Below are 20916 nucleotides of genomic sequence, written 5' to 3'. Positions count from 1 at the left end.
GTCCCCTTAAGCTAAGCAGGGTCCGCCCTGGTTGCATATGAAAGGGAGACTAGAAGTGTGAACAGCACTGCCAGATATTCCCCTCAGGGGATGGAGCCGCTCTGGGAAGAGCATCTAGGTTCCACGTTCCCTCCCTGGCAGCATCTCCAAGATAGGGCTGAGAGAGATTCCCGCCTGCAACACTGGAGAAGCTGCTGCCAGTCCGTGAAGTCAATCCTGAGCTAGATAGAGCGATGGTCTGACTCAGTATATGGCAGTTTCCTATGTTCCTAATCAGCTCCCTTGCTGGTCTCTTGCTGGGCCTGTTGCCTCCTGGCTGTTCCCTGGAGGGCTCCCGGAGTGGGCACAGACCCCGTGTGCAGCTCCCTGGGGGTTCCGGCCCTGGCCTTTGAGAGGGCTGAGCAAGGCCCTGGTGCCTCCACTGCAGGCAGCCAGCACAGCATGGGCAAGCATAAGGAGGCTGTCGGAGAGCTGGACAACAATCCGGTTTCCAGGGCCATTGCCCGCCACCTGGGCATCGACATCTCTCCAGAAGGGCGGGCTGCCAGGAACCGCAGGGGCATCGTCATCATGATTCATGGGGCCCCTCTTACAGGTAAGGACCTTCCCTGGAATGCACAGCAGCTCCTTTGTGGCGGGGCGGGGGCGGGACTCTTTGTGCCCCCCCACCCCCGGTGTGAGTGGAGTGCCCCCATTTGACCTTGGCTGAGGTCTTGCGCATTGACTTCCTCTGATCTCTGTTGCGCTCTTCCCATCTGTCAGCATCTTCTTTTGGCTCTGTGCTGACGGAAGGGCAGGGCTGTTTCCTGCTGAGTCCTGGAAGGGCCATGATCAGATTGCCTCTTGGGCCCAGAAGGCCTGCTTGTCCTGCCTTGGCGTCTCCACCATCAGGCCTGGGTCACACGGTCAGGACCCTGGGCTGAGAGCTGCCCACTCTTTCTTGGCAGACTCCGGGGGGGGGGGGATCTCCGTGCCAAAGGCTTGTTGCCCTTCGAAACCAGAGCCGGAGGGGGGGAGAACAGAAGCAGAGCCCTGCTGGCTCAGGGCCAAGGCCCAGGCCCCTCTGGGCCAGCCTCCCGTTCCCCACAGTGGCCCACCAGCAGGAGAAGGAGGCAGCTGGTCGCTGGACACGGCTGCTCCCGACTCTGCCATTAAAAATTAAAGAGAGCTGATGACAACGAAGCCCAGCATCCGGGGTGGCTTCTCCCCATGGATTTGTGTAGATGTTGGAAGGGCGGGGTGGGTGGGCGGTGGGGATGGGGCAAAATGGAATCTGCAGTGCCCTGTAGTGCAAGTGCCATGACAGTAGTCCCAGCACCACCCTCAGGAGATGTCCACCCCCCAAATGGGAGCTGATCTACTCTAGAACCATGCCTCCAAAGAGCGTGTGTGTGTGCACATGCACTCCATATCAGGGGTGATAGCCATTGTGGTTGGGGATGATGGGAGTTGTGGTCCATCGGTAACTGGGGACCCAAGGAGGAGAAGCACTGCTCTCTTTCCACATCCTCCCCGACCCGCAGGAAAGACCAGTGCGGCCGTCACCCTCGCCAAGCACTACAGCGCGGCCTGCCTGTCCATTGACGCCGTGGTTCTGGAGGCCATCTCGGACGGAAGCAGCCCAGCCGGGCTTTGCGCACGAGAGCTCTGCATCCGAGCAGCCATTGAGCAGGCACAGCGGGAGAACGAGGAGGCTGGTAAGCCGGAGGAGCTGCCTGCAGGAGGGCTGGGTGGGTCTCAGCAGGGCGCCTGGCGGCCACGCCTCCCACCATTGTCCTCAGGAGCAACTGTCCCCTCTGTCCACTGCTTGCCGGAGGCCTGACCCCTCTCCCAGCAGCCGTGCCTTGGCCCCAGGCCTGGCCACCCTGCCAGTCCTTTCGGCCCGAGATTTGGACTCCAAAGCAGTGCTCCAGTCTCTGACCAGCAACAGACCTGGGTAGTATTGCCGTCCTGACAATTCCCGGAGACTCGCAGGCCGGGCGGGTGGCTGGCAGGGGACTGATGGGTGGCTTATCTGAAGCTACAAGAGCTGGAAGGGCAGGACGTTCCTCAGGGCCTTCTGTGCCTTCCCAGGCATTGGGTTATTTCTCAGAAACCGCGTCTCGTTGCATCTTACGGCATGACCTTTCAGATGTGTGCCTTAAGAAGTCTGGGGTGCTTCCACCAGCCAGGTTTCACAAAGCCTGCCATGGGGCAGGGGCGCTCCAATGACATCCTGTGCTGAATTGGACAGAACTGGACAGTCTCATCAGGCTTCACGTGGCTTGCCTCCTTGGCTCCCTGGGTGGATGAACTCTCTCCCTCCCTCCCTCGCTCTCTCTGTCATGCTCTCTTCCTTGTCAAGGAGCCGAAGGGCAGCCACCACTCACTCTGGGGACCAGGCTGAGCACAGAGGCCTTGGCCAAGCACGCCTCAGAAGGCAGCCAGCAGAGTCTGGAGTCCAAGGCGGGACCCACACTGTCGGTCATCTCCAAAGGCTACCGGGGAAGTACAGCAACAGCCAAGGGCAAGTCTGAAGGTCACACGTCCCAGTCCCAGAAGCAACAGCAGCATCAGCAGGATCCTGGATCCCAGGTGAGAGAATGTCCCACCCTGCTTTGTGGGGCATGCCACGCAGGGGGCCTGTTCTGGGGGGCGGCCCTTTAAAGATCATTCACAGCTCTGCATATATAGAGGTGTAAGTGCCCCCCCCCCCATGTATGTACCTCCATCGTAGCTCCTCTCAAGAAGGTTAGACTCATATAAATCTGAGTGTGCTGTTTTCCCAGGAGGGTCAGGCTGAGAACCCCGTAGCTCCAGAGACTGAGCTGCCTCCAATGCCCTCAGAATGCCCTCTGCCTAGATGACTTCCAAAGAGAGTTAGACAGACACGCAGAAGATCCACCCATGCCTCTTTGCCATGATGGCGATGTGGAACCTCCAAGTTCATGCGCAGTCTACCATGGAATGCCAGTTGCTGGAAAGCAACAGCTAGAGAGGGCTCTTTGCCTCCATGTCCTGCTTGTGCCCCACCCCCCGTCCGAGGCATCTGGTGGGCTATTTTAGGAAGCGAAGATGCTGGTCCAGATGGGCCTCTGGTCTGATCCAGCCGGGCTCTTCTAACCTACCTCACAGGGCTGTTGTGAGGATGAAAATAACCATGTACACCACTCTGAGCTCCTCAGAGGAAGAGCGGGATATAAAAGTAAAAATAAAATAAAATAAAATAGAAAATAAATGAATGCTCTCTGCTCACCCAAATGCTGAAAGCACTGGGCTTCGTGTTTGGGCGACGGGGGTTGCAGAAGCATCCTATGCCACGGTGTTTGTTTCACCTCGTCAAGGGCCACAGTCCTGCACCCGACATGAGCGGAGAGCATGGTGCAGGGCACCCCTCCTCAGGCCCCCTTGCCAAGCCCTCCTCCTGCGACTCTGCAGGCTGCTGGCTTTCGACAGAGGGGGCCCTTCCAAGAGCGGATCCGGCTGGCAGATGTTGGAAATTCTCTGTGGTGAGAGAATTCCTTTCTCAATATAGCAGAGTGCACAGAGGCACAAACACAGGGGTAGATTAGTCAGGCATGCGTGTGTGCTGAGAGTAAAGTAACTTGGAGCCAATTGCTAGTTTCCAATCAATATAAAAGGCATTTATTAAGGAACTCCAGTCCATTCTAGATAGGAAAGTGAGGAGTTAGGATCTCTAATCTATCTATCTAGATGCAGATGGATTCTGCATCCTCTCTGCACACATGGTGCAGGGAGAGAGGCTTGCCATGTTGCAAGGTAGGAGGCCAGGTAGGAAGAGAGAGAGAGGAAGGAAGTCCCTGAGATTAGCAATCTACATTTCAAAGGGATAGTATCAGAGCAGTGGAGAAGGGATGACCAATGTCTTGACCCTCTAGCCCTCTGACTCACTAGTCTGTGCTCCACTGTCTGAGGCAAGAGACAGTGCAAAGTCCTTTATCTTCCAACAGCAGATGCCCAGCTCAAGGGGGCTCAAGAGGGTCTCCGTTGGGGGGGGGCAGAGCTCCTCCCTGCACGTCTCTTCCTGCCTTGTTGCCTGGCGTCTGTGAGCTTCCTCAGAGGCAACCATCCAGGGGCCTGGAAGCCCTCTGAGCTGTCCTTGTGTGACGGTGTGGGCGTGGAGGAGGGAGGCCGGGCCCCTCTCTGGCCTGCCTGTTCCAGACAGACCCCCTCCGCCCTGTGCCGCCCGTGCAGATCCCATCCAGCCCCATTCCCAGCGCTCCCGTCCAGCGGCGCCTGAGCCTCAGTGCCAGTGTGGGAGGAGACTATGGCCTGATGAGTTGCGTGCTTCCTGAGGAGCTCTTGGTGGAGATTCTCTCTGAAAGGATGCAGGTAAGAGGGCCAGGAGGAGATGCCAGCCGGCCGGCCGGCCCTTCCTCAGGCCCCTCTCCCCCCTGCTCATTGACGTCCTGAAATGCACTTCAGACCCGGTGGACACTGTCATGCGGGTTGCGGTAGGAGAGAGGCTGGGACACATTCATGGCCGACAGCACGTCACCATGGCGATCGGAGACCTCCCAGCTGCAGGGGAGCACTGGCGGGAGATGGCTGTTGCCCCCCCTCCTGCTTGGGGGCTTCCCTAGGTCATCCGCTTGGCCAGCAGGGGAAGCCGGGCGGGCTCCTCTTCTGAGCTCCTTGTACAGACAGGGCCGGAGCTGCTGCTCACTCTGGGTACGTGTGGCGGGGAGCTGAAGAAGAAGCTGCCAGAGGGAGCCATGGCCGCCAGTGCTCTCATGCCCCGCCCGGCTCCCACCTCCAGCCTTTCCCTTCTGTGCTGGAGACCAAGGCCCCCCCACCCCCAATGAGCTCCTCACTGGCCTGGACCAGAGTGCCACAAGGCGCCATCGACCCCACCGGAGCCCCTCGCTCTCCCAGCAGCCAAAGGCCTGTCTTGGGCCTTCCTTCCCTTCCCTTCCCTTCCCTGGTGGTGGCTGCAGTCAAGAGCTGCGCGGATTCCGATGGGCCTCAAAGCGGGGAGGGAGCGAACGCAATGGCGCAGGGCAGGGCAGGGGGCTCGTGCAGCATCTTCAGGAGGCCTTTGCACAAGTCCCCCACTCTCCTGCCCTTGAGGCCCATCCGTTTCCCCGGCAGCAGCCAAGCTCTGGCCCGAGCCTGGCAGCTCTGCTGTTGTTCCCGGACAGCTCAGTGACTGCTATCGTGGCCTGGTGGTCGATGGGCTGGAGACCATGTTTGCCCGCAACATGAGGTCGGCGCTGCTCTGCCTACTCCAAGCAATCAACCACCGGCGCTACATCTACTTTGTGAACCTTGTGCAGGATTTTGCTGCCATGAAGGCCAGAGAGAAAGCCAAGCAGGAGCAGGAAGGTAAGCCAGGGCGGCTGGGAAGGCAGACCGTTCCGCCCAAATGCTCGCTGGACAGGCGTCTAAAGTGCTGCGGCGGGGGCGGGGGGGGGTGACCTGTATCTCCCGTGAGGCCGGCCCTTCTCTCCTCTCTCGCAACCCCTGCCGGAAAGGGGGCAGCGGGCGGCACAGACCTCGGGGCTGGCTGAACTGTGCCACTGGCGCCCTTCCCCTGACCCTGGCCTTCCTCCTTGCTCTGCTGGGAAGAACGGGAGCAGCAGGAAGCTGCCGCCAGGGAGAAGGCTCGCCTCCAGGAGATGGACGAAGAGGAGTATGACACCCTCACGGAAGAACAGCGAGTCCAGTTTGATGGCGAACTGCTGCAGGCCCTGCGGGATCGGAAGAAGAGGTCAGCCCAGCATACGCGCTGGGCCCCCAAGGGAGGAGGGCCCCTCTGGGGCTGGCATGTGATTGTACAGCTGTCCTGAGAACCTGCCGCAGTGCTGTCACTGCCTGGCACCAGACTGTCGGGCCCTCCTGGAAGCTTTTCCCAGGCGGTTTGCTTAGGCCTGAGCTGTGCAGAGCGCCCGCTCCGGTGGCTTCTTCTTGGGTGTGCAAACTGGGAGAAGTGAGGGAGACGGAATAGGCCATGCAGGTGACGGCAGGATGCAAGGAAGTGAGGCTAAGTGCTGAACCAACACTCTGCGGCCAGCCCAGGTTCTGCAACCAGAACACTGTGACGGCACCAGATTTCACCATCAGTGTATTCTGGATTTGAGGGTCATCATTGTTGTTGACTGGCTTGAGGAGTCCGGTTGAGCCAAGGCTCCCAAGGGCCTGAAATGGCCAAGAGGCCTCGGGCAGGCCTGATCCCCTTTGTGCCCCCAGGGGCATCACCTGGCCCTCAAAGAGGTCTCCCTACAGCCCTCGTGGCTGGATAGGGACCCCTCTGCAGCCTCCACCTCCCTTTTGTGCTACTTACTGAAGTCTGGGGTGTTGACAGAGAGAGTCCGATCTGGCCAGGAAGGGGGCTGGGGGAGGCTTGGACATTCCCATGCAGGGCTGATGCATCCCAGAGGATAACACCATGGAAGCTCTTCTCACAGCATGCAGCCACTTGGGGTGGATGGGTCTTGCACAGTGCCCTGCAGTGCCCTTCTCAGCCAAATGGGACACTCTCCTCCATGAACCTGGCCCCCAACGAAGGGGTGTGTGTGTGTGGTGGAGAAGATCCTCTCGGGCTGCAAGTGGGGAGAGTCAAGGAAGCCTCTGGACCTCTTTGGGGGCCTAATGGTGCCGGCAGTGGCCAAATCGTAATGGAGCCAGGGTGTGGGGTCCTCCAGGCGTCCGGGCAATCCGTTAGACTGTGGTTCCCATTTGCAATGTGTTGAAGGGAGCTGGAGAGGCTGGCAAGGGAGCTGGAGGAGAGGAAGCACCAGCAGGAGCTGGAGCGCCAGCGAGAGGAGGAGGAGATGAAGAAGAAGAGCAAGCGGTACAAGAGGGATGCGGTAAAGGAGAAAGAGGACCCTGCGGGGAAGAAGGGCCAGCCGGGAGGCAAGCAGGTAAGTCCGCCAGGGGCAGCAGCCTGCCAGAGGCCAGGGGAGACGGCACAGGAGAGCTGAGCTTAGGCAGAAGCTGCTCGGGGCCAGGAGAGGACCTGTGAGCTTGTCCCCTCTCAGCAGAAAGAACTGTGGGGGCTCACAGGTTTGGGTGTGTCCAACCAGGGAGCTGGTCTTGTGGGAGCAAGCATGAACTGCCCCCTTGCTAAGCAGGGTCTGCCCTGGTTTGCATATGAATGGGAGACTGCATCTGAGTGCTGCAAAATATTCTCTTTAGGGGATGGGGCTGCTCTGTGAAGAGCACCTGCCTGCTTGCATGAAGAAGGTTCCCAGTCCCCTCCCTGGCAGCATCTGCAGGCAGGGCTGAGAGACACTCCCGCCTGCAACCTTGGAGAAGCTGCTGCCAGTCTGTGTAGACAATACTGAGCTAGATGGACCAAGGGTCTGACTCAGTATATGGCAGCTTCTTACGTTCCCCTTTCCAAATGGCCATGGAACGAATTGAATTTGCCATTTGGAAATTCCTTGCATTGCGTTCCTTAGGCCCTTTGGAAGGAAGCAGGGCTTTTCAGTGGGCATTCCCTGTCATTCATTTTAGTACATTCCCTGGCCTAGAGCATCTGCTTTGCATGAAGACGGTCCCTGGTTCCCTCCCTGGGAGCATCTCCAGGTCGGGCTGGGCAGTGGTGTTCTTACCTCTGGACTTTGGGGACAAAGTCCAAGCCCTCCTCCCCGTCTGCCCCCCACCCACCCACCACCATGCAATCCTCTTTAATCTGTCCTGGATGGTGTGGTGGCTGCTGGCCCACTCTGCACTGGGTGGCCGAATGTGTTTGTGACCTGTGCCAGGTGCTTTAGAGACAGAGTGAGAAGTGGGGAAAGAAATATGTGGGATAGGAATAAGTTAAATTGCATGTTGAAATGTTTCTGCTAATGCATATGTGCATAAATATACCTCTTTTATATTCTTACATTCTTGTGAGTTCAGTTCATTGTGCCATCAAAAATCCATGTGTTAAAAATACTGCATTTGTGTCACAGTGTGTGTGAATTTGTGTGTGTGTGTAGAGAGATGATGCTGAACTCCCTTGCTGGTGGTGCCTGCAACAAGGGAGGGGCTCCAAAGGCCTTTTGGTCCATCCTCCAGAATTAGCTAGGTGCACTTCTGGGGCTGGGAGAGATTCCTGCCTGCAACCTTGGAGAAGCCGCTGCCAGTCTGTGTAGACAATCCCAAGCTAGATGGGCCAAGGGTCTGACTCAGTAGAAGGCGGCTTCCTATGTTCCTGTGTTCCGAAGGGAACAAATTGGGGAAACTTCCCCCAAGAAATGGGGAAACTAGGTGGCTTTCATGGTCACACGTTGTGCTTAATGCTGTCCTTGATTTCTGCCTTTCCACAACAGCGGAATATATTTACCCCGTGGATGTTCCACCTACCACCACCACTCTGTGGACCTCTGAGTGGCTGTTTATCACAAGTCTCAGAGGGAGTCATCGGCATTCTTAAAGGGAGCAAAAGGCTTCTGTTCAAGTCACTGCCCTGTGTGTGCCACGTGGAGCTGCCCTTGAAGATGGTTTGGAAACAGCGGCTCATGCAAAATGTGGTCATCTCCCTTGTGTTCAGGGTGGGAGGGTGAAGGAAAGCAGACGCTATCAATTGGGACTTCATCATCTCTTGCCCTGGTTAGTTAGTTTTAACACCAGGTCAAGGTGCTGGTGGCTGCCTAGAAGGTCCTGTGCAGCCTGGCCCACCCCCCTACCCCCTGCATTTCTGGGGGCAGGCGTTCTTGGTCTTGGGACCCCAGATGTTGTGGAGTTGTAGTCCACCAAAGTCTGAGGACCCAAGGTTAGGAGGTTAGGAGCATAGGAAGCTGCCCTATACTGAGTCAGACCCTTGGTCCATCTATCTCAGTATTGTCTACACAGACTGGCAGCAGCTTCTCCCAGGTTGCAGGCAGGAGTCTCTCTCAAGCCTATCTTAGAGGTGCTGCCAGGGAGGGAACTTGGAACCTTCTTCTGCTCTTCCCAGAGCGACTCCATCCCCTAAAAGGGGAATCTCTTCCAGTGCTCACACATCAGGTCTCTCATTCATATGCAACCGAGGCAGACCCTGCTTAGCTAAGGGGACAAGTCACGCTTGCTACCACCAGACTAGCTCTCAGGGTTGAGAAGCCCTGTCTTAAGGATCACCTTCTCCCTTGCAAGCTTGCACACCTGTCCTATTTTCGGAGGAAAGCCCTCTTCTACACTTCATCTCACTGCGACGTGAAATGTGCGAGAGTAGCAGGCCTCTTCCAGTCACACATGCTGCAGCTCTGGCGGAAGTGGAAAGCATCTCTTCTCGGTCTAGCTCCAAATTTTGCCTCAACTAGAATCTGGTCAAAATCCTGGTTCACCTCGCGGGTTTGGTTTCTCTTCTTTGTCTGCCCCTGCCTGCTTAACGTCCTTTGGCCATGGTTCTCTCCTTCCAGACTCTCCCGGTTGCTGTTTTGAAATCTGACGGCCGGCTGAATGAAGGGGTGGAGCGTAAAACGTCTGCCAGAGACCGTCCAGAGGTGAACGTCAATGACAAGGATGAGAAGAAGAAGAAGCAGAGCAAAATGACCCTGCAGAATGGCCAGCAAGGGGGCCTGTCCACTCAAGGCCTGGACGAGGAGGAAGCCGAGAAGGAGGTGATGAGCGAGAGTGAGAAGACCCTGGCCCAGCGCTTCAAGCTCTACGAGGCCACCCAGAAGGACATTGTCCAGCTCCTCTCATGCTGGGACCGAGTTCAGCTGGTGCAGGTGCAGCCTCCGGGCTCTGAGGAGAAGCAGGAGGAAGCCGAGGACCAGCGGCAGGCTCCGTCTGGCCGCAAGGGCCGGAAGGACCGGGAAAGGGAGCGCCAGGAAAGGCTGGAGAAGGAGAGGGCCGAGAAGGAACGTCTCGAGAAAGAGAAAGCAGAAAAGGAGCGTCTGGAGAGGCTCAAGGCCATAGAGGACAACCGAGGGGCCGGGCAGGAGGGCGAAGGGGGCGAAGGAGCAGACAAGGACATTGGGGTCCCGTGCCTGGAAATCCATGTGCTGAGCTCGGATGACTCCAGTGGCAAGAGGATCCTGGAGAGTGGCAAGCTGCCCGATGTAGACCAGGTGGGAGGGCCCCCTGGGGCTCACCCAGAAAGGAAGGGGGGCAGCATCCCAGGGGGCGTGGAAGGGCTGTCATGAAGGGGCCGCCCCCCTTTCAGAGAGAGTGTGGAGGAACTGAGTGCCGAGGCTGGTTGACTGAGTGAGACCTGTTTCCACTCCAGAATGGAGCCTGCTTCTTGTGTTCAAGGAATGCCTGTTTCTCCACAGCTCTCACGAAAGAGCTCCGGCTGAGAACAGGGGTTGCCTGAGGTTGTTGACTACAACTCCCATCATCCCTTCCTTCTCTTTTGCCACAGATCTTGGATGGCTTAGGACTGGGTCCCTCAGGGCCTCCCATCCCTCCTTCTGCCTTCTTCTCTGTGATTCCATACCCAGAAAAGCGGACGGCCCCAGCCCCAGGGGAGCCTCTCAAGCACTTTACCTTCATCCTCCCTGAAGACCCGACTCAGGAGGAGGACAAGAAGGAAGCGGAGGTTGCTGTGGAGGCCGCCGTAAATCTCCCCTCAGTGAAGGTAGAGGTCCCTGCTCTTTGGATGCACGCCATAATGGAGGAAACGGGGCTGAGTGAATGGAGTGTGTGAGTGGAGCGTGGCGTGGCGGGAGGGAGTTGTCAGGTGGCAGCTGTGGGAAAAGTCTGATCTGGATCGAGGCCATGGAAAGGACTGAGCACACACACACACACACACACACCCCGCTGTGGTTCAGATCTGGATCACGCACGTGCACACAACGCACCCCCTCAGCATCTTCCTGTGTAGGAAAAGAAACCGAGCACCTCAGCTCTAGCGGCGATATATTGAGCCTGGGGTCCCCGAAGGCACTCCGAGCCTTGCTGTGCCCCTCTCTCTCCGTGATGCCCAGGAGTGGGCTTGCCAGGTAGCCAAAGGGCTGAGGGGGGGCAGGTGTCAAGAAACCAAGAAGCAGAGGGGCGGAGATGAGCCCAGAGCCAGAGTCACAGCAGGGGTCAGAAACCAAGCCGACTGGCTGGGATCATGGTGGGCGGGGGGGGCGGGGGAAGGACAGAGTAAAGGGTCCAGCTGAGTAGGAGGTCAAGCAGTCAGCCAAGCTCAGAGAAGCTGAGCCGTCAGACGGAGCAACAGACCCAGCAGCAGCAGCGCACCTGGAAGTTTATATCCCACACGGCTTTGAGCTCACGTCTCCTGTGGAGATGTGTTCACATATCGGCCAGATTTACCGGATCTCTCTCTGGAGACCTGTTCTCCGGAGATCTCTCTCCAGACATCCGTTCCCATATCGGCCAGATTTACCCTGACGTCCCTGCGTGCTCTTGGGGAGCACTTCACACACAGTTTGGGTTTTTCACTGCGCATTAGAGTGCAGCCCAATTTAGATCCGGGATTAAAGAATCCACTTTTTGTGTTGGGATTTGGGGATAAATTTGAGTTTGCAGTAAAGCCTCTCAGAAAATGTGCGGGAAAGCCTGCTGTGTGGGGAACTTCCACGAGAAGCAAGCAGACTTGGGCCAGGCCTGCCTCAGGCCGGCTGTTTCCCCCCTTCAGAGGGTGGGGCTGGGGGAGGTGGGCCCAGGGCTGGCAGAGCCCAGCCCAGGGAGAACCTGACCCCTCACTCAGGTGCTTTTCTCTGCAGGAAGGTGGAGGATAAGTTAATAGAACACACACACACAAATCAAGGCAGGGAATGAGTCCATTTCTCAGCCACAGAGGATCTGTTTTCTAGTTTGTGATCCATGCCTTGCTTCAGAATGTGACGATAAGAAGCAGTACTGATACTTTGGGTGATTCCCCCCACCAAATCGGTCCCTCAAATTTAAAAGGGGGCCCCATTTAAGGGCTGCTCTTCCCTCATGCAATACATGAATGCGCCAGGAGGGTGGCAGGATGTCCCCCCTCGCCCCCCCCCTCGAATTGTTCAGGGGCAGAAAGATCCTGCCCGGCCCAGCCCCCTCTGTCTCGTCTCCTGGCCTCTGGGCTGCTCCCAGCCTCTGCTGGCTCCATCTCTGCTGCTCTCTTCCTTCTGGCATTCTTCTCCCTGCCCCCCAGGAGGAACAGATCATCACCCCAACTCGAGGCAGGTCCAAGAAGGAAAAGCCAGACCCCACTCGGGAGCTCTCGAAGGACAAGAAGGGCACGGCGCGTGGCAGGAAGGGCCCTCACCCCAGCCCCGGCACCATGACAGCCCTCTCGGAGCTGGATCAGGGCGGCCTGACAGGGGCGCCCTCGAGTGAGAAGCTGCTCAGGTGAGGCGGGGCCGGAGGGCTGGAGACTCAGAGCCCCCTTGCCGTCCAGCTGTGCAGACCAGACGGGGTTGCTGGCGCTTCTGGGCCTGGCTGGGCTCAACCCCAAGGGCTGCAACAGAGCCCTTAACTTGGGGCGGCAAGGGGTGCCTCGCGAGGGGCTTCTCCTGCAGGCGTCCAGCAAGCGCAGCACTCTGCTGCTCTGAGCTGGCATCTCTGTGTTGAAGCCGGCCCTTCTGCACTCCACACTGCACAGGCTGAACAACTTCCGCTGGACCATCCCTGCCAACGGAGACGTCACCATTCGCCTCCATTTCTCCTCCAACACCATTGGGCTCTTTGACCAAGTCCTCAACTTTGAGATCCTGGGAACTCGGCGGCAGTATCAGGTTTACTGCAGGGGGGTCTGCACGTACCCCAGCATCTGCCAAGACCCCACGTAAGTGCCAGCAGGCCTTTGCTCTGGAGCCATAGCTCAGCTATGGAGCACCTGCCTTGTGTGCAGAAGGTCTCCTGGGTTCAGCCGCAGCATCTCCAGACAGAAGGGCTGGGAAAGACCCGTGAGCCGGAGACCCCTTGCCAGTCAGTACAGATGACGTGGGACTAGATGGACCACCGCCAGCACTCTCATTCGGGACGGGCAATTCCTTGTGTTCCTGTCTTCTGGGCTGGGATCCAGAGTCAGCCTGAGCAGATGTATTCATGCCACGGAGGTTCCCCTAAAAAGAAGTTCTGTGTCTAATATGAGGGAACTGTTCTCCAAGGGCACTACAACAGACCCTGACCGGGATAGATCCTTGGCTGTGCTAGGAGTCCTGCTGTGCCTCCCCCCCCGCCCCCCGTGAATTCTGCCTTCCGTTGGAAGGTACAAGGAAAAGTATGGCCCAAGACTGAGAAGGCCGGCTGGCTGGTACAGGAAGGAAGCCACCATTCAGACACACGAGAATGAGAATTTTCGCCTTGGATGACCTCCTCTCAGTCCCCATGATCGGGGCGTTCCCTACTACCCTACCCCCACCCCACTTCATACCTTGTTACATGCAAATACTATCTGCATGCTGACAAAAATGAAACAAAATGATTCTTACCCTGAGGAGTTCCAGTCCCTTGGGCTTGTCTATAACAGCCTCTGGACTCCTTGCCCACCAAGCACTGCCTCACATATCAAGCCTCCATCTAAAGCTCCAGGAAACCCCCAAGCCAGAGTGCAAGGGGTGTCGCACTGGGGCAGCAAGGCAAAGTACAGGAAGAGGCTGCTTAGCTCCCGAGCCATTTCCTTGAGGCGTGTGTGTGCGTGTGCGTCAGTTCTGACCAGTCGCTTTTAGGAAACCTTTTCAGGCAGGGCTGTTCCCCCCAGGAGAGCCCCTCCAGCCCCCCACGGCCCCAGGTTTCCTTGCTACCTGGGTTTTCTCGGCCATGCCGCTCCTGATGCTTCTCTGCTCCTCTGGTCCAGGATAGTGTTTTCCCGCCATAAGAAGAGCATCAGGCCTGGCGAAATAATCTTCAGAAAGTACATCGTGAGTCTGGGTGTGTTCCACTTCGGCCCTTTGCTCTGTGGGAAGTCGAGGGAAAGGTGAGTGCCGCCGTGCGGAAAGCCCCAGGAAGGGCTCAGGACCTCCCCCTCAAGAGCCCCCACCCCACCCCCACTTCTGTCCAGTAGTAGGTGCGCTGACAGAGCAGGAGCTGGCCGCTCACGGCCTGACCCATGGCCTCACTTGCAGGATGCAGCCTGAATGTTTTGCCTGAGCCAGGAGAGGCTTTGCAGACCCTGAAAAGGTTTCCCCAAAGACCACCCAAATATGGCCTTTTCCATCCCCATTGGCTGCTCTTTGCAGTCCTGATCAGTGGCAGCAACCGCCCATTTTTTGGACTGAAAATAACTTCTTCTGGTAACAAAGATGTCATCGTGTAGCTGGGCAACCTGGGCAATGTGAGAACAGCACCGAGGGCAACCAGAGGCCATTCAGACGAGCACATTAGCCAGCGGCTGGCCTTGTCTGCAGTGCTCTCTTCTTCAGGAGGCCTGGGCACTTTCCAGACTAGCAGCAGAGTGCCTCCGTTCGGGCAAGTCGCATTTGGAACGTCAACAGCAGGGGGAGCAGCAGTCGAACAACCCAGAAGAACAGCAACTTTTTCACGCTGGATGTACGACGTCCTTGCTCTGTATCACAGCGATTCAATGTGCAACAAGGCATTGGCAATGTGAACGGCACCCTGCTGTCCACATAGGGACTGCGGTGTCACGACCCAGGAAGTGTGGAAGCAGACTTCCAAGATGCGTCCTGTCCCCGTTGGAGAGTCTAGTCTGGAAAGCGCCCAAATCTGACAAGACTTGCCTGCTCCCAAGTCTTGCTTTTGCCAGACCATCCTGCCGTGACCCCAGGTGGACAGAGGCATGAAGGGAAGAGGCGCAGGGGTCTGGGTTGTGGGCTCAGCTTCCTGCAGGGCATTGCTTCCTCCCTCCCCACGCCCTCCCCACGCCCTCCCCACTTCCTCCCCACTTCCTCCCTCCCACTGGGGCGGGAGGGGGGATACTTCAGGCACCCATTGCTTGGTCCTCGTAGTGTGTTTAAGTGCGATGTAAACCCAAGCTGAGGAGTGTGGGCATTCCTCTTGTGGCAGACAGGCCTCCTCTCTCTCCGCCTTTCCCTGACCATTCATGGCTTTCCACTCCCCGCTTACAGGTACAAGGCAGCCCGCTACCCCAACCACATGGAGAAGATCAACATCCTCAACACCTCCCCCTTGGATGCCGAGGTGCTTTTCTACTTCCAGCACGATGCCAAGGCCATCACTTACCTCTTGGACCCCCCCTCCATGACGCTGAAGCCCAACGAGCAGCAGGTGAGCGGCAGAAGGAGCTCTGGAAAGCATCCTGGCTCCAGAGCTTTCCCCTGAACATGTCCTTTGGCTCCCCAGGATCTGACGGTGTGGGCGTATCCAACGGCCAGCGGCATCTTTGAGGACAACATTGTCTGCTGCATTAAGGACAACCCAGAGCCGGCTGTCTTCCAGATCTGCTGCCAGGGGGTCCGTCCTGAGCTGGAGCTGGACCGCAGACTGTTGCACTTTGAGAAGCTGCTGTTGCACAGGTGTGGTTTCAGGCCGGGATCAGGATGCTGCCACCAGTCCCCATCTGCTCCCCCAACGTCACTTGGTTCTTTACTACTGTGACAAAACGGGAGTTACTCTAAGCTTTCCTGGGATCTACCCTCATGCTCTGTTCTCAGTTGCTGGGGTCAAGGACATCTCTATGGGTTATCCCCCTCATGTGCTCCAAGGCAGGGCAGTTTTGATTAGCTAAAAAGAAGGAACACATGCTTACTCGATCCGGAGGGGGCTAACCCTGCCCCAGTTCCTTCTGTCCTGTGTTGCTCCAGGCAGCCTCAAAAATATCTCTCCTGTTTTCTCACCATTATTCTGCTCATCCTTTCCCATTTCCCTTTCTTTCTTAGATTTTCTTTTTTACAATTTTCCCTCTGTTATTATTCGATACCTCAAAAAGGGGGAAAAAGAAGCCCTCTGCATTTCAAACCTTCTCCCTTACCGCGCCTTCTTGTCTCTTCTTTCCGCTGTTCTGGAGCCCGCAAGATGGTGCAGGATGGTGCTGGTGCCCAGGGGTAAGGGCCAGAGCAGCTTCTCTGGGGCTTCCAGAGTGCCCGGATCGCCCCCACCTCAAGCGTCGGCACCGGTGCTTTACAGCCCTCTGGGCCAAACGCTGATGGCACGAGTCTCCCGCCTATTCTATTGTGTTTGTCTTCCCCAAAAAGAACGGGCTGTGCTAGACCTAAAGTATTTAAACCAATAGGCCAAGTGAGAAAAATTCCGGATGGAATCACTCCGATCGGTGGCAGAAGCACTGCACCACCTACACTCACTATCATCGATAGACCTGAAGTACTTCCGTATACCGATTCATTGCAGCAGCAGCTACTTTCTCGGTTGTTGTTGCCAGGGCCACCTCTGGGTTATCCTTTCCCACTAGCTCCTAGGCAGGACAGATTTGATTTGCCAATAGAAATTGGCTACACCTCCTTGGGGCTAGGGAGATAACCCCGCCCAGTTCTTTCTGTACTCGCTCAGCTCCAGGCAGAGGTTTTCTTCGACTCCGCAATTACTCTCTTGATTTACTATCCTGTTGTGAGTTTTTTCCTCGTTGTTCCGTCCTCCTTCATCCACCTTTGTCCACTCTCTTTAAAGGGGGGGGGGGAGACGTTATTGGTTTTCCTTGTTAGTTCCCTTCCTCCTCCCTCCTCCCACCCCGCTCCCTCTTGCATAGAGTTTGAGCGTAGGGGAAGGTTCGTTTTAGTGCCACGCGGGTCCCGCCAAGAGCAGTTTGGCCCCGGCACTTCAAAGCCTTTCGGCTTGCTCCTGCCTAGAGAGGTTTTCTCGCCCGCCCCTCAGGCTCCTTTGCCGCTAACGGCAGATCGCCCAATTCTCCCGCCTGTAACCGCAGCGGCAGCAGCGTCTATCACCTCAACAGCCGCAGCTTCCAAGATGGCCTCGCTGCCTGCGACGGCGACGGCCGCCTCAGAGCCGCCCGCGCTGCTCGTCTCTCAGCTTGCCCCCGGTCTCCCGCCTTCGGGCCGTGAGACCCGCGCTTCGGCAGCCAGACGCGTGGCGCAAACTCCCTCCTTAGAATCAGAAAATTGCCTGCATTTTTCAAGATTCCCTTGTCCTAATCCGCCCCCTACATCGGCGGAGATAAGACAAATATCACTGGCACAGGAGCGCGAAATGGCGGAGGAGAGAGCGAAAATGGCGCGGAAGGAGGGAGCGGCGGCTATTTTAGAGTCTTCCAGCCAGCCCTGTGCAGGGACCTCATGTTTGGAGTCGCCCTTCAGGGAGGTACCGGCGGAGTCTCGGGATTCTGTGAATGTGACATTAGGGCAAACTAGCATGTCAGGGGTCACTGTCCCTTTGGTCTCTAAGCCTACCATAACCATACCGAGGGCTGTACCACCCGAATGGCAGGCATGGTTCAAAAACGCCATCATAGAGACAGTATACCAGGTCAGGCCTGCTAAAAAGGAAAAGAAAAAATATTTAAAAAGGAAAAGGACCATCTCGTCCTCTGAGAGCTCCTCCTCCAGTATGGAAGAGAGCCCCTTGCCTAAAAAGACAAAAGAAAAGAAAAAGCACCTTAAAAGTAAAAAGGTGTTAATTAAAATCTACAAAGCACGCACCCTCTTCCCCTCATTCTTCTGAGCTCTCTGAGCATGACTCTGGGGACCCTACCCCATCTAACCCCAGACCCACGAAACCAAGGGCACCCAACACCTCGGACTCTGATGCAGGGGATAGTCCCTCCAACCTGGGTGGTCTGCCACAAGATCCAGACCCCCCTGACAGGGAGGAAGGAGAGTGGTCTGGAGGGGAGGACACTGAGGCCGTGTCGGTCTCGCGAAGGCCATTTGTGGCCGAGGATTACAATCCATTAATGTCTCGGATTATTAAGACAATAGGCCTGCATCAGGGAGCATCCATTGATTCCGCCGCCTCTGACAAAGGGTAGATAGTTTTCCCGAGGGCAAAGCCTAAGGACATTTTATTGCCTTTTCCTAGCCTATTCACAGAGGTAGTTAAGCAGGAATGGCTGCTCCCAGCAGCTAATAGGAAACCTATGTCGGTGACTAACCGCTTCTACTCTTACCAGCAGGAACCATCCGACTTACTCAAGACGCCCTGTGCCGATGCTCCCATCGCCCAGTTGGTCTCCTATTCCCTGGTCCCACGGGATGGTGAGGTAACGTTAAAGGACCCAGCCGATAAAAAGGCTGAGTTTGCCTTTAAAAGAGCGCATGATCATTCTTCATTGTCCACCCGGGCGGCCACTGCAGCCTCTATGGCCGCAAGGGCTTCCCTTTTGTGGTTAGACGATCTCCTCAATGATACACCCTCTGACCCAATCAAGCTTAGACAGCAATTGGTCAAGGTACAGAAGGCTCAGGCCTTTATAGCGGACGCTACATTGGACTCCGTCAGATTTTCCTCAAGGGTAGCCGCTGCATCAGTGCTGGAACGTCGCCACTTGTGGCTGAAGAACTGGTCAGTCGACAATACGTCAAAGAGTAATCTTACCGCTGTGCCTTATGACGCAACCAAATTGTTCGGGGAGGCTGCCCTCAAGGACATCTTAGTAGAATCTTATGACAAGCGCAAAACCATGCCATCGGCCCGAGCGTTCCTTTAAGAAGGGGTTGTCTCAGTCACAGCCCTTTCGAGGCTCTTGGCCCTTCAGGGACCGGGATAGAGACACCAGGCAACAGCGTGGTTCCTGGGGATGCCAACGTCCCTCTTACAGGGGCCGGCCATACTTCAAGCCACAGCCCACTGCAACCAAGCAAAAGACAAGTCAATGACTCTCACTTCAGATTCCTGGGAGGCCGCCTGGGGGGCTTCCTCCCCGTCTGGGAATCCTCCATAACAGACAATTGGGTCCTTCAGATAATTTGGACTGGGTAAAGAATAGAGTTGGACGCCCGCCCTCCCCACAGGTTCCTTCCAACTCCACGATCTCGCTCTTGGCAAAAACATGCAGAAATGTCCCAGGCGATTCGTCACCTGTTGGAAATCAGAGCAATAGAACCAGTTCCATCCGCCCAGGGTGGGGTGGGGGGGCGTCTATTCTATTCTGTTTCCCATCCCCCAAAGGGACGGGTCCAGACGAGCGGTCCTGGACTTAAAATACGTGAACAAATGGGTAAAGAAGGAGCGTTTTTGCATGGAAACGTTAAGATCAGTCACAGAGGCCCTGCATCATCTGGACCTCTTAGTATCCATCGACCTCAAGGAGGCCTATTTGCATATCCCGATCCACCAGGAGAGCAGAAGGCTGTTACACTGCAAGTACGCAGGCCTTCACTTCCAATACACTGCTCTTCCGTTTGGCCTCTCGTCCGCTCCCAGGGTGTTCACCAAAGTCCTGGCCCCCCTGGTGGCGCGTCTTCGACTCCAGGGGGTCAGGTTATTTGCATATCTCGACGACTTGCTCATCCAATCGCATACCTACCCAGAGGCCCAACGAGATCTCTCAGTGACACTCTCAGAACTAGAACTCCACGGTTTCATAGTCAACCGAAAAAAGAGACAACTCATTCTGAGCCACCAGCTCCGTCACCTGGGCGTCGTTATCGACACAGAAAGAGATCGGCTCTTCCTTCCGCAAGACCGTTTCGAGACCATCAGGGAGGAAATACAGAGGATTCTGCTGTTTCCGTCCTCCTTGCTGTTGCCTCTAGCAAGGCTCCTAGGTTTGATGGTGTCCACCATAGAGGTCATCTCATGGGCCCCTCCAGTGGTTCCTGCTCCCTCACCAGCTCTCTATTGCACGGTGGAGGAAGGTGAGGTTGAGGCTACTATCCACTCTCAGGGGATTGCTTCGTTGGCGGTTGTCCCTGGTTAACCTGCTCCAGGAGAGGGAGTTTCTGGACTCCCCCAGGATCATAGTAACCACAGACGCCAGCGACAGGGGCTGGGGTGCCCACTGCCTCAGCTTGACGGCCCAGGGCCTGTGGACAGAGGGGGGGAAACGGCACAGCATCAACTGGAGGGAGCTCCATGCCATTCGACTTGCGCTGCTAGCTTTCCATTCGACAATTTGCAAGCGTCACATCTTAATAAAAACAGACAACACTACCGCAAAGGTGCACGTGAACCGACAAGGGGGGACCCGCTCAAAGTCATTACATCAGGAAGTGATTCTCCTGCTCTCTTGGGCAGAGAAAGAGCTCAATTCACTGACAACCCATCATGTGAAAGGAGAGCTGAATGTGCTGGCAGACTGGCTCAGCAGGGAGGACGTCCAGCCAGGGGAGTGGTCACTACACCCGACTATCTTCCAAGCAATCGTAAGGAGAATGGGAACCCCAGTGGTCGATCTTTTCGCCTCTCCGCTGAACGCCCAACTGCCTCGGTTCATGACCAGGTTCCCATGCAGGAGGGCCATGGCCACAGATGCGCTATCGACCAAATGGCCGGAGGGCCTACTGTACGCCTACCCCCCGACCCCCTTGTTAGCCAGGGTCCTGAGGAAGGTATGGCTTCTGCGAGCCCAAGCCATACTCATAGCTCCGTTCTGGCCACGACGGCCTTGGTTCCCAGAGTTCCTGCATCTATCTACGGAGGCTCCATGGGAACTCCCGCTCCTTCCCGACCTGCTGTCACAGGGTCCAGTTCTGCATAGGTTGGCTAAGGCTTGCCACATGAAGACTGAGCGGTGATCTCTAAGGCAGTTTGGCTATTCGGCTAAAATCATCACTACCATGTTGGCATCTTGTAGACCCTCTACTAACCGTATATACCAATGTACGTGGAGGGCTTTTCTTCATTGGTCGACCCGTCACTCGGTACCTAGGGGCAGCGCCAAGTTGCATCACCTCCTCCTTTTTCTACAAGAGGGTTTGGAGAAAGGTCTACGACCAAACACCTTAAAGCGCCAAGCAGCCTCCCTAGTAGGCTTGATATCAGGGAACAGGATGGACACTTGGCAAATGTACCCACACCTCAAACGCTTTTTGCGAGGAGCAACACTGTTGTCCGCCCCCCGACTGTTCACCGTTTTCCATCATGGGACCTGCATATTGTCCTAAAGGCACTTCAAGGGGCGCCATTCGAACTGATTGCGAACATTCTGCTCAAGGTGCTGTCGTTCAAACTGGCCTTTCTAGTAGCAATAACATCGGCAAGGCGGGTCTCAGAACTAAGGGCTCTGTCTATTCA

The 20916-nt window shown here is 56.5% G+C and overlaps 1 protein-coding gene across 5 annotated transcripts in view; it reads left to right on the top strand.

The window, feature by feature from the left end:
• The window catches only part of HYDIN (HYDIN axonemal central pair apparatus protein), a 156822-nt gene that overhangs the window by 89170 nt on the left and 46736 nt on the right, over positions 1-20916 (top strand). For all 5 annotated transcript variants that reach the window (XR_008311281.1, XM_053271217.1, XM_053271215.1 and 2 more), the window contains 14 exons: positions 428-595; positions 1524-1697; positions 2345-2574; positions 4195-4332; positions 5142-5325; positions 5569-5710; positions 6695-6863; positions 9330-9983; positions 10277-10492; positions 12002-12198; positions 12452-12634; positions 13649-13768; positions 14880-15039; positions 15115-15287. Coding sequence is in view for 4 of the 5 variants with exons in the window: in XM_053271217.1 (XP_053127192.1) it covers positions 428-595; positions 1524-1697; positions 2345-2574; positions 4195-4332; positions 5142-5325; positions 5569-5710; positions 6695-6863; positions 9330-9983; positions 10277-10492; positions 12002-12198; positions 12452-12634; positions 13649-13768; positions 14880-15039; positions 15115-15287 (2908 nt within the window). In the remaining variant the exon portion in view is untranslated. The remainder of the gene's footprint in view (positions 1-427; positions 596-1523; positions 1698-2344; positions 2575-4194; positions 4333-5141; positions 5326-5568; positions 5711-6694; positions 6864-9329; positions 9984-10276; positions 10493-12001; positions 12199-12451; positions 12635-13648; positions 13769-14879; positions 15040-15114; positions 15288-20916) is intronic.

Source organism: Hemicordylus capensis, chromosome 9 (assembly GCF_027244095.1).
Source record: "Hemicordylus capensis ecotype Gifberg chromosome 9, rHemCap1.1.pri, whole genome shotgun sequence".
NCBI lineage: Eukaryota > Metazoa > Chordata > Lepidosauria > Squamata > Cordylidae > Hemicordylus > Hemicordylus capensis.
This window is presented reverse-complemented; position numbering and strand designations above follow the sequence as displayed.